This window comes from Marmota flaviventris, chromosome 4 (assembly GCF_047511675.1).
Source record: "Marmota flaviventris isolate mMarFla1 chromosome 4, mMarFla1.hap1, whole genome shotgun sequence".
NCBI classification, from domain to species: Eukaryota; Metazoa; Chordata; class Mammalia; order Rodentia; family Sciuridae; genus Marmota; species Marmota flaviventris.
This window is the reverse complement of record NC_092501.1, coordinates 165,093,319-165,106,569: the sequence shown is the minus strand read 5'-3', so window position 1 is coordinate 165,106,569 and position 13,251 is coordinate 165,093,319. Positions and strand designations below refer to the sequence as shown.

Sequence of the window (13,251 nt, the reverse complement as noted above, 5' to 3'; positions counted from 1 at the left end):
TCTAAAATATAAATGTATTGCACCACAATGAGAACATTTTAGACCCTTTATTTGAACTGCTAACTTGGTTTTTATGCAATAAATAAATACTGAATATTTACATAGAAGCAACTGTCTAAAGAAACTCAGACCCTCCTTGGTACCCACTGGGGTTGGGAGGAACCCAACTGCATATAAATATGATCTCAACCCTAAATCTTGACTGTTCCAAGTACTTACCTGTACTCGAGTACTCTACCATCCAACTGGAATCAACATATAATTTAAGACTGCCAATTCCCTCAAAATTTCACTCCATAATGTACTATTTTTTTTTTTTTTAAAGGAAAAATGCCTGTGTCCTTATTAGAAACCTCATTAAAGCTAGGGAAACTTTTCCAAAACTGAATGACTCACACTCATTTCTCAGAAACATCCTGTGTGAAGAAAGTATTTTAAAAGTAAAAAAATTGTAGACCAACACATAAGCCATTTTTCCAGAGCAAACACCCAAAAGACCAAAGAGATACCTATACAGCAAGGTGTGGCCCAAGTGCCATCTCTCCCCATTACCAAAACTGAAAAAATATAAAGAGTTCCAACATCAGCAACTGCTTTCCACTGAATCTTCACTCCTATAATTTAATTTTCATTATTGGCTCCAAATGGAAGTGAAAAAACTATCACAGAATTTTACACAAGCAAAGATTCTTTATTTTTATTGCCATGATTTTCATTAACTATTTTAATTACCTAACTTATTTTCATATAGTAAACTCTTGTTCATTATTTTTCTAGATAAATCTCAAATTTAAATACCCAAGATTCTAAAATGACTAGAAAGTTAACAGCGAAGTATTTGGGCTTTAACTATTAACATGCAAAAAGTTGAAATTTTAACATATGATCAACTATAATTCTTACTTCACTATTAACCCTCCATAGTGGAAATTCCTTGAATAGAAGTCTGGCATGAGTAAAGTTCTCAATAACTGTTTATCAGAAGTAAACGGTTAGAGTCAGGCCCAGCAGCATATGCATACATGCAGTCCTAGCAACTCAGGAGGCTAATGCAGGAGGATGGCAAATTTGAGGCCATCCTGGGCAACTTGGCGAAACCCTGTCTCAAAATAACGAAACAAAGGGCTGGAGATATAGCTCAGTGGTACAGCACCCATGGATTTAATACCCAGTACCACCAAGAAAAGTAAACCATCAGAAAAACACTTACTGTTTTACATAACGTAGACACAGCTGTCACCAACTTCACAGAGATGATGCTCAGTTCACCTATGCAATGGCTCCATGGACACTGTACAGCAGGCTGCAGAAAGAACTGAATTCCCATGTTCCAAGCTAAAGAGAACCACATTATCACTAAGGAATGATTATCACCCAGGGGGTCATGAAAGGACAGATCAAAATACCAGAGGCTAGTCTAAGTCAGCGGTCAGCAAACGTTCTGCAAAAGGCCAGAAAATAAATAACTTCAGCTTTTCTGCCCGTGCAGTCTTGATTACCACCACCCGACTACCATTTTACAAAAGCAGCCACAGACAATACATCAGGAAATGAGCATGGCTGTGTTCCAGTGAAACTTTATTTATAGACACTAAAATTCAAATTTCATATAATTTTCATGTATTCATGAAATATCTTTTTTAACCATTTAAAAACATAAAGACCATTTGTAGTTCACAGGTCATATAAAAACAGGTGGTGGGCTGGATTTGATGGGTGCAATTTCCTGACCTCTGTCTAAATATATATTCTTCTTTGACATGAATTTATCTGCTGGCAATTAGGTAACTTCTACTTCAATATTGAGAACAGTTAATACACAATTTGCTTAAGGCTTTGTCTAAACTGCTGGTGTATAAATTTTTAAGACAAAATTTAAAAAGTACTTAGGCTAAAATTAAATATACTGCTAGAGAAACAAACTGGCCAAGTTTCATTTATTCTTGACATCACACCTGTACAACTCACACACACAACAGGAAGCATACCTTGGTTTCACAACAACATCAGGCTGTGCTTCCAATTATAATACAGCGAGAGCAAGATCTCTGGGAAATGTACATTTATACACTTGACATAAGTTAAAGATGACCACACTATGATCTATGATAGCAAAAGCGTGATTTAAATTCTATCACTAGACCACTTCTTTTGGGTTCATAATAAAAATGAACCCAATCATTTAAAAATGGCCATTTTGGGAACAGGCCAGTATATAAAATATTTGCCACGTAAAATTTAACCCTTTACCTGTTTTTGCAGAGCTGGGGATAAACCCAAGGTCTGGGGCTTGTTGGGCACTTTTCCACTGATCATGTACCTTCTTAAAAATAATCTTCCAACTTTGAACCTTGGTTATTGAATTGTTATATGGATGTACATTATGGTACAAGAAACAAATGTGCTGTAGGCTGTACTTTAGCAACCCAGCTAATTAAAAAAATGTTCATAATGTGTAACATTATTTTTTATTAAAATAAAATAGGTAAATCTTTTCTTATCACAATGTATTAGGTTGCTTCCAAGTCATCCCCCCACACACAGAAGAAAAAAAAAAAGTCAGTCTGAGACTCACATAAGTGTTTAATTGAAACCTATATTTGTAGTTCCTAAAATGCTGATCCACAGACCACTGTCTTCTTACACACATATACCAGTGAGAACAAAAGGTGGAGAGAGTCACTGCCATCCCTGTGAAGGGAACGGTGCCTTCTCCAACATTCCTTGAAAATACACATTTGACAATCCTCACACCTCAGCACAGGTGGCAATGTAATAAATACACTAGCTGGTTCTGTTTTCCCCACTACTAGTGAATGTCCACAAACTACCTGTTATAGGCTCTCTCTTTTTTGGACTTCTCCAATGCTTTGTCCATTGTTTTCTCATTTTCCCCCCGACACTTGGGACAGTACCACTTGCCCTTTGGTTTATGATTGAGTCCCACGCATGAGAAGTGGAACCATTCGATGGGGCACTCGTCATTGTCACAACCTATCATTTCTCCATAGGAGACCTGATTGCACAGACAGTACGTGGGCTCATTTGGGTCGATGGGAAGGTCTGCAGGGGATGCTTCCCTCTCTGCTTTGGCCTTAGAGCGTTTTTTCTTCTTCGAGGTCTTTGCTTTCTTCTCCTTGGGTGTTCCTGAGGTGATGTCATCATGGTCATGATTATTAGATGCATTTTCTCGATTCTCATTGTTGCGCTGCCTCCGGGAACGTTTGTTATTCGGCTTTTCTGCCTGCGTGATTGTCTCATTCTTTGACTTATCTTGGCCAGCTTTGCCACTGTTGCCAGTGGTGTCATTGATTTCCTGATGTGTTTCAAAGAGTTCCACATGACTATCCACTTGTCTGGTCCGGTTCTCCACCAGCTCCACCATCTGACTCACAATCTGAATCTTCTCATCGCCCAGTTCCTGGCTCCGAATCAGGGCTCTCTGGATGCAGTGTAACACTCGGCGTTTCTGGGCACCATCTGTCTCTCGTTTAAATTTCTCGTAATATTCGTCCAATTCCTTCAGGATTTCTATAAACAAAATAATATAAATTACACATCCAAGCTATAAATATAAATACTAGTGAAGAAATCCACTCGATTAAATAAGCCTTTTATTTAACTCTTTAGTCTATAAAAAAAGTAACTGCTAAGGATAGATAAGACCAAGGCAAACTTTTCATATACAAATCTTACCACCTGTAGGCCTTTCCAGAGACTTTCTCACTGTTGAACAAAGTGAAACATCAACATAGTTCCTGTTTAGCTGAGTACCTTCTTATTTGTCTCTCGAAATACCCCAAGGGTCTGGACACACTTCAGAAGCATCAGTGAGAAGTTCCAATTTAGGTAAAAGTGGTTGGGGCTAAATTTTTTTTCCTATTAAATTGATAATTAGATCTTATAATTCCACCATTTGTATTCAAATATTTCTCTAATAACAGCTTTTATTCTAATGTATCAACGTCTAAAATACCCTGTGAAAGAACGTACACAGATTTTGACAATGGTTATGCCTGGGGTTAAAAAGCCCAGGATCAGACTACTTAATGACCAAGGCCCTCAGTCACCTGTTACTTTATGGCCTTTCCAGGGTGTTATTGGGCACTACTGAAAATAACAATGGTTTGGTCACAATAAAACAGACAATTTAGTGTTGCTTTCAAACAAAAATAGCAGATTTTATTTTTTATAGCAATTCCATTTTTAGAGCTACAAAAGTCAATAGACTCAAAAACATCAAAAATAATCTGAAGACAATGCATGTGATTTTAAAATGTATTTTGGCAAATGTAATTAAAGAAATAAAAGCTATTAAATAATCCAATTAAAGCAAAACTATATATTCTTACAAAAAACCTATTAAAATACCTAGAAATTCCCAGTTACTTAAAAAAAAATAGTATACATTTCAATCCTGAAATCTTCTTATGGTCTTTTAAAACAAAGAAACTACCCTACACTCTTCAATTAGGAAGTGGATGAGAAGGGGAGGGAGTTGGAGGGAATGTCTGGAATATTACCACCCACTGAGCTTTCGGATCTCTTTAGCTGTAAGGTATAAACCTGGCTGGGAGTGGTGGCACACACCTGTAATCCCAGTAACTCAGAGACACTGAGGCAGGAGGATAGTAAGTTCGAGTCCAACATAGGCAATTTAGTGAGACCCTGTCTCACATTACAAAATAAAAAGGGCTGGGGATGTAATTCCATGATGGAATACCCCTTGGTTTGATTCCAGAACCAAGAGAGAGAAAAAAAATAAAGACAAACCTGTCACTAGAGTAAACACACGAGCTTAAGCCAACAAGAAGAACAATGAATGGTTAAGATTATATTCCAAACTCTGAAGATATTTCCCAGAGGAACCATACAGACCTTACTACCAAAAAGGTGGAATGACTAGCCTCACAGCCTTAATTAACTCAACAAATCAACTGATCCAACTTATTTAATCAGCTATTAAAATGAGCTTATGCCATTTATTTTTAATATTCTGCTGTCTAAACAATGGCATGCATTTCTTAGATGTTCTAAGCAAAGTACTTTATCAACAAAGTCACAAAGAGCAATAAACAATGTTATTAACACCACTGCTAAATCGGAGGTATTCTGCCAGGGCAAACTGCTTCTTCTACCCCAAAAGCTCAGCTTCAGACTGCTGCTGACCCTATCTTCTAAAAATATCCCACATCAAAGTATCAGCACTATAAAAACCTTAAATCTTACTTGAGATTGCAGCAAGTTTAATTTGGTCTGTCCAATGATGAAAACTGCAAATTTTATAAAAAGTTGCACGGACTTCCCTTAGCATTTGGAAAAAAATTCAAACCACCTAATACCATAATAACTAACCCCTCCCTATAGGTTTATCTACATCTGAAGCTTACCAAGCACAGGCTGTCAAGGAAGTTAGACTTGCAACAAGTTTTAAAGGAAAGGTTTGGTTTAGTGTCCTGGGGCTCTGGCGACACCTCAACACCCACGGCCGGCTCGCTGCAGGGACAGATGCAGGAGGGCAGGAGGGCAGGGTGGCGCTAGGCGGTGTAGGGCGCGCACGTTATGCGGAGGGCGGCGCGGTAAGCTCTACCATCAGGCATAGACAACAGCTTTCCTGGGTGACACAGACAGAATCCCAGAACTCGCGGCCCTAAGACCCCAAACCCGCCGTCGCTGCCTCTCGTTTCAGGTTCCTGAGACCCCTGGGTCGGGCAGGCTCGTCGCGTCTCGGGCACCATCCTCAAAGCCGGATCCCCAGGAACACACCCCTCGCTCACTCGCGATTCTGGGTCACGCGCGCCGCACCCTCGGCTCAGCAGAGGCGGCGCGAGCCACAGGGACTGGGCGGACGGCCAGACCCAGCGCCAAGGAGCCGGCGGCAGCCATTGCACCGTGCCCGGAAGTAGCTGGGCTCAGTCGTCAGCGGAGCCAGGGAAAGGGGTCCAGGCGGACCGACTCCCGCCAATGGGAAGAGGAAAGCGCGCCCCGCCCCGATTGCCACCGCCTATGGGGATCGAGGGGCCGGAGAGCGGAGGCCAGGATCGCTCCAATCAAAGCGCAGTGCCGAAGAGTACAGCCCGCCCCCTCAGTGCCAGGACCCAATTCGAGGCGGTAGGCCGGGCGACCCGAAGACATTCAAATCAACTCGACCTCCGCCCTCCCGCCCCGCCCCTCTCTGAAAGAGGAAAAAAGACAGCGGAAACAGATCCATGCCAGTCATTACACAAGGCCCGCCCTCATCCGGCCTGGTCACCAATTGCTATGCAACAGACTCATAAGGACATTCCACGGAGACGCCAAGGCCAATCACTAGGGTGCTAAGGCGGAACGTTCCGCAATATGCTAATTAACTTCCTATAAAAGTCGCTGCGAAGCTACGTCCGGAGCAGAGCGCGCAGGGGCGCTTTCCGGGCAGGGTTCTCTAGTGTGTTTCGCAAGCAAGCTTGCCTTCCATTTCACCCCCTCCAACGCTTCCGTTTCCCTGCTGCGCAGCCCTGTAAACATTAGTAAACTCGCAGAGACGATCCACGTTCAAAACACAACCCCCAGTGCCTTGACTGACCTCGCGGTAAAGTTTCCCTAACAGCGAACAATTCCCGGCGGACACTAAGCCTCCACCTCTCTGCCACTCCGGGCGGCTGGGTCTGCAGGAAAGGACCCACAGGTCCCCTCACCTGCCACATTCCTCTCCAACCAGAAGTCGGCCAGCGCCCCCCGAGCGCAGCACAGATGGGCGCCTTCCCCGCCTCCGCTCCTCCCCTTCCCTTCCCTTCCTACTGCACACCCGAGAAAAGCCCTCATCCTCCGCAAACTACACCGGCGGTGTCGCCCCTCCCGGTCGGCCCCGCTCCATGTCCAGCGCCAAGGGCCGGAGGGGGCTGGGCGGGGGCAGCCGCGACCCCGATCGAGCCCTGCCCCGTACTTTATGTAACACTCGGATGCAGGACCGGGTGGGGTACGGCGCCGAGGGGCCCGGGCGGCGCTAGGGTCCGCGGGCACCGCGGCCCGCAGCCGTCCCTGCAGCCGCCAAGCCCGCGCCCCGCAGCCGAAGCGCTCGCACACCCCTTCACTCGCGCCGCCGCCCGAGCCCCCTCCCCGAGGACGCGGCGGAGCCCCGCGCCCCCTCCCCCGCAGCACCCGCCTCATCACTTCACTACAAAGAGCGCTTCGGTCGCGCAGCCTTGCAGCGCGCCGCTCGCGCTCCTTCCCCCTCCGGGTCCCGGCTCCGCACACAAGGACCTTGGCGGATCAAAGGCGCCCCAGACCTTTTGTTCCTGTCCCGACGAGGCCGCCGCAGGGGCCGCCGCTCCCTCCGGGTCCAGCAGGACCAGCCGGCTGCGGCGGCCCGGACCGCGGGGATGGACGCGGCCGCCCCCGCCCATCCATCACCGCCGTACCTTGGTATTTCGCGTCGATCTCCCGCATCAGCGAGACGTTCCTCTGCAGGTCGAAAGGCAGAGACTCGATAGAGTCCAGGTAATCCTCCACATAGTTCACCAGGTGGATCTGCTCCCCGTTGGCAGGACTCAACATGGTTCACCCCGGAGGTCCCCGGCGACTCGGCGCGGCTTTCCGCTTCCTCCAAACCCCCGCCCCCCTCAAAACAGCACTGCAAAATGCAAAGCTCTCCCTCTCCCGCGCCCCCCCGCCGCTCCGGCCCGGCCCGGCCAGCGGCTACATCTGCCGGGGTCGCGGGGACCCCGGCGCCTGCGGGCGCGGGCCGCGGTGGCGGAGGCTCCCGGGCTCACGCCCCACCGGCCGCGCAGGCCCCCTCCCAAGCGGCAGGCGGGCGCGGGGGGCCGCGCGTACGAGCGCGCACACACCCGGGAGAGGGCCTAGCGCCGCGGCCGCCGCCGCCCACCGCCGCCGGGCGGGGAGGGGAGCCGAGCGGGGCGGGCAGCGGGAAGGGCGCGCTCGGCAGCCCGCCGCGCCGCACTTGTCCAACGTGGAAAACCCAAATACCAGTTTCAAACACTTGGGAAACATTCAGCCCCGCGCGCACCGCGCATGCGCCCCACCCCCCCACCCGCTCCTGGCGGCGGCCCCGCCCCCGCCGCATTCACGCCCCTCACCGTCCCGGGCCGGGGGGCGGAGGGCCGCGATGCCGGCCTGAGAGGGGGCGTGGCCTTTCCCGTCACTTTCGCTGTGGCGAGGGTCGCGGAAGGGACAGCGACAGGGCCGCCGGGCTGGGGCGACGGGCGAGGCGCAAACTTTACTAGGAGTTTGGCAATTGATGGCGAGGCTGTTGGGAGGCGTTGCACGCCGGCCGGGAGACGCGGGGTGGTGGCCTGCTCCGCTGAAGACCTTCCCGGGACCTGACTGGCCGCGGGACGGCCGCCTGAGAGACTCCGACAGTAGCAAACCACCATTACCTCTCCCAGCCTTACTCTACTCGTCCCCGCCCCGCCGCGCAATATAAGTATGAGCCGGAAAAGAACTGGCAACCCGGAGAGCCAATCCACTTGCAGACCTTACCTCTGCGGCCAATCAAGACGGAGAGGGGGCGTGACAAATTCGGGCTCCTCCTGGGCTCCTACTACTAAAGTCTGGAGGCCGGCAGAGCGGGTGGGCACTGGAGGGGCGGAAGTGCTGGCGCAAGCGCACTAGCATCGGCAGCGGCCAAGGCCCGCGCGGGAGGGGGACCGAGTACTGTAGCGCGGCAGGACCACCACTCCCAGCAGCCTTGGCGGCTCCCGCGGCTGCGCTGTTCACCACTGCCTTCCCTTTGTCACCTCTTGGAGCTCAGTTTGGAACGGCTTGGAGACAAAGGGGCCCGAGAGCAAAGCTGCTCCCTGGGACCGAGCCTCTGCGGAGGGCGGGCCGGCGGAAAAGATGCTTCCCTGATTCCTGGCCCGTTAGGTGCCCTCCGAGCGCTCTCCATTCCCCACTTTTTGGAAGGACCGCCAACACCTGGGGCGCTGGCGGCACTTTAGTGTCCTTTGACGCCCCGAACCCTCTTTAACCTCCCTTCCACCATGGCTCCAGGATTTAAGACTTTCTGAAAAGCCCGGCTCTGAGCCCTCCGTTGCCTAGACGACCGGATGGTCCGCCCCGCCCTTTCCGGGACAAGCCACGCCTCTCGGTCGTGGCCACGCCCCGGCGGCGCTCCCGCCTTTGTCCGCGCTCTGCTGTGGTTCCCTTGGGCTGGCTTTCGATCGCTGCAACTGGAGTTGCGTGCCGTCGGGTCCCGGCCCCTCCGCTTGGCTTCTGCTCTGCCTGACTGGGAGCGGCGCTGGGCAGAAGGGTCCCGCGTAGGGTGGCCTGTGGCCGAGTGCCGAGCGGAGACCCAGCCCCAGCCGCGCCTCCCCGGCTTCCCCTGTCTCCGTGTAAGCAGCGTAGGGTTCCGCTGGAGTCCCGGATTTATCCTGCTGCAAATCTGGACGCGCGGCCGCAGACAGACACTTGCAGTTTAAACGGGCACACTTTCCGGTATTTGAAGATTTGAAATGTTACGTGAAACATATCTGTTGGAATTTTTTAGTTTCCTGTATAATCCAGCACAATTTCGGACTAATCTAATTCAGTATTTGTAAATAGAGTGTTTACGGCTGGGGTGCGCATTCCCTGGACCCGTAGGTTATTTTGTGACGTGGATATTAGGGCAGCAGAGGAGACTGGATTGAGCTGTATTTTGAATTGGATTGTTCATATTGGAGCGTTGCTGCGGTGCTAAAGGACGAAACGAAGTTTCATTTCGACCACACGATTCATTGGCCACTGATTAGCACAAAACACTGTGACCTGTGGGAAGAGAAACATGAAGTGAATAAAGTGTAGAAGGGGGTGCAAGGTTGAATTTTAAATATGCCTTTTTCGCAAAGAACATGTAAGTAACTTAAAAGCACAATAGCAAAAAAGAGAACCTGTCTAGGTTCTTTTAATCCTAGCAGTCATTGGCCTGAGAATGAACAGTTTTTAATCTGGACTCAAGAATAAAGGTTAGCAAGAATTTATCCCATTCAAAAATAATCTAGCTGGCCAGGCTCAGTGGTGCAGGGCTGTAATCCAAGCTGCTGGGGAGGCTCAGGCAGTAAGATGGCAAATTTTAGAGGCTAGCCTCAGTAATTTAGCAGGACCCTGTCTCAAAAAATAAAAAAGGCTGGGGATGTAGCTCAAGCACCTCTGGATTCAATCCCCAGTATCAGAAAACAAAGATAAAAAAAAATAAACTGGAGTTAGAACTAGCTTATTTTTCAAAAAGTCACAATACTATCTGAATAATTCTTCTTCTTCTTCATGAACTTCACAGATGCATAAACCAAAAGGCTTCTTATTCATTCAACTGGAAATATTTGAGTAGTTCCACCACGTGCCAACTACTGTTTTATGTGCTTGGAAGACAAGTAGTGAATAAGCAGTTGGACCTCCATAAAACAATTAATCCTCCCCTTAGGGTAAAAAGTCAGAAAGTGTTTTCTGAACATGCCTAGAATACCAATAGATAAAATAACCGTTTATCTTGCATTTTAAATATGGCGCTAAGGAACAGTGCTCGATTTTTGAAGAATCCTGACTGTTTCAGTTTTGCTTTGTGGTGTACTGCTAAACTACACATTAAAACTTTTTTCTAAAGTTACATGTCAGGCTAGAGCAGTTGTCTAGCATGTGCAAGGCTCTGGTTCCATCCCAGGCCCTGGGTTTGATCTCCATCACAATAAATAAATAAATAAACAAAATTATGTTTCTAGTTTAACTAAAAGCATTCAAACCTATGAAGAAATGAATGTACAGTTCATGTTTTGAGGTGGTTAAAATATCTATACTGGGCTGGGGCTGTAGTTCAGTGGCAGAGTGCTTGCCTAGCATGTGTGAGGCACTGGGTTTGATTCTTAGCACCACATTAAAAAAAAAAAAATAACAAAGTCATGCTGTCCATCTACAAATTCAAATCTTTTTTTTTTTTTTAAATCAATAACTAATCCATCTTAAACTTGAAAGTCCCTAAATGATATGTCACCATAATCTCCTCTACTTTGGATTTTCATGATTTTGCCTTGAAAGAAAATGGAGCTGGGTATGGTGGCACACCTCCATAATCCCAGCAGCTTGAGAGGCTGAGGCAAGAGGATTGCGAGTTCAAAGCCAGCCTCAGCAAAGGCCAGGTGCTAAGCAACTCACTGTTTTTAAATAAAATACAAAACAGGGCTGGGATTCGGTTCAGTGGGTGAGTGCCCCTGAGCTCAAACCAGGTACCCCCCACTACTCCCAAAAAATTAAAATGTAATCCTGAGAACTATATTTTATTGTCATTAAGGACTAAAAAAATGGCATTAATAATATTTCGGAATCCATTTTAATTTATGCTGACCTAGATTAAAGCAGGAGATGGCTTCAAATTAACAGATTCTCTTTTTAGGTATATGTGCTAGTAAATCTTCCAAGTCACTGTAGTATTCATTGTGCAAAAAACGATATTTTTTCATCATTAAATATTAGATTTTATTTATCATTGCTTGGTGATTCCCAAAAGTTGTGAGAAAAAGTAGAATTAGTGCCAGTCAAAAGCTGAATACATTACAAAACTAATTTTCTGAAAACAAAAGATATCATTGTTAATTTAAAAGTCTTGATTTTCTTAGGCCAATCCAAATATGCCACCTAGCCAGATTAATTTTTTTCTTTCAGCTATCCAGATTCATGTGTAGGATTTGGATGTCAGTGTTATTAAATCTTTTTTTCCCCAAACTTCTACTGTAACTCTTTTCTTGGATTTCTCATGCATCCCAGCTTTTGTTTGTTTGTTTTGGAATTTGGGATTGAACCCAGAGTTACCACTGAGCTCCATTCCCAGCCCCTTTCAACTTCTATTTTGAGATAGAATCTCACTAAGTTGCTTAGGGCTTTCTAAATCGCTGAGGCTGGCGTCAAACCTGCAATCTTCCTGTCTCCACCTCCCAGATTACCGGCCCAGCTCTTGTCCTTTTTTTTAAACTGGCATTTCTCTGATTAGAATCAAAGCTTTCTCTATCTGGTATTTTACTGCCCAATCTTCCTCTCTCCTAAGTGGACTTCATAACAGACTATAATTCAGCAACATTCAACGAGTTCTTTTCTGAATTTAGTGCAGTGTTTAAAAAAAAATAAGTTAAAAAAATTACAATCTCTAGGAGAGAAACATACACATTTCACTAGAAAGAAACAAGAGACAATTACAAAACAACATCAAGACAAGTATTGCACTGGCAGTGAGGAAGTGGTGTATTCCGGAGAATTCAGAACAGGTATGGAGCTTGTATGGTTAGCAAGATGTATTTGGGCTTCTAATTTGGTACAATTTAACTTTGTGCACGAGAACATTCGACTATAGTTTAGCTTGAAACAATTGCAGAGTTGGATTCCAGGACCTTGAGAAAAAAATTTAAGTACTCTAGGAACACATTTGTTTGTCTCTACTTTGCCTTTTAAGAGAACATAAAACTAAAAAAAGAACTGAAGAAACTGCTGTTTTGAGAACTGAAAAGCAAAGGGATTTTTTTTTTTAAGATTGTTTTGCAAACTGCCAATAGGGGCACATTTGTCGATATTATTTGAAAGTAACTCTCAGAACATTTTTGTTCTCAAAGAATGGATGATAGTTGTTTTACTGTTAAAATGAATCCCAAGCAGGCAGTTCCTGCTACATGTACTTGATGAATGGGAAGGTCTTCTAGTCTTGGTCTTTCATCCAGAGACCTCCAAGAGAGCGCTGAGGCACTTTTGTACTGTGTTGGGCTGCACGTTGTATTGTGATGCAGACATGCTGTGTGAATGTGGGGTGCAGTGTTAGGATACATACATTCTGCATGTAGGGTGCACACTTTTTTGGGATGCAGACATGATGCACGTTGAGGTGCAGACGTGCTTCGCGGGCCGGCGAGGTCCAAAGGTCCATCTCCCCTCGCTGCGGCCGCGGGCTCGCCGCCGCGGAGGGGCCTCTGAGCCGGGCTCGCACTGCGTCCCCAAGGGTGTGCAGCGCGACCTGCGCTAGGAGGGAAAGCGCCGCAGGCCCGCCTTTCCCTGCAGCCCTCCCGCCTCTCCGCCCGCCTCTCGCCCCACACCTCCGCGCCCAGGCCAGCCCTAGCTGGGGCCGCTGCCACCTCCTCTTCCGGCGGCGGGCGGGGCTCTCCCGGGGTGTGGCCTGGGCGGGCTCCGGGCGGTTTCGAGTGGTGGGCGAGGCCTCGGTAGGCGGGGCGAGCCTCGGGCTGGCTTTGCAGGGCCTCGGGAGGGACAGGCGTGGCCTGGGGCTGGTGGGCGGGGCTCCAGGCGGCGCGC

The 13,251-nt window shown here is 47.5% G+C and overlaps 1 protein-coding gene across 1 annotated transcript; it reads right to left on the bottom strand.

Annotated features, from left to right (window-relative positions):
* Positions 1-2,565: 2,565 nt before the first annotated feature.
* On the bottom strand, positions 2,566-7,613 carry Ing1 (inhibitor of growth family member 1). The gene is made up of 2 exons (XM_027938881.2): positions 7,398-7,613; positions 2,566-3,531 (listed from the first exon to the last, which is right to left on the bottom strand). Exons 1-2 carry the CDS (start codon positions 7,531-7,533, stop codon positions 2,828-2,830), a joined length of 840 nt encoding a protein of 279 aa, XP_027794682.1. The 5' UTR covers positions 7,534-7,613; the 3' UTR covers positions 2,566-2,827.
* Between the last annotated feature and the right edge of the window lie 5,638 nt (positions 7,614-13,251).

What these genes read in the sequence shown, in the direction of transcription:
- Ing1 (XM_027938881.2), bottom strand. Translation starts at nt 7,533, where the DNA reads ATGTTGAGTCCTGCCAACGGGGAGCAGATCCACCTGGTGAACTATGTG. An exon ending in GATCGACGCGAAATACCAAG is followed by an intron (nt 3,532 to 7,397) that starts GTACGGCGGTGA and finishes TTTTGTTTATAG; the next exon opens with AAATCCTGAAGGAATTGGAC.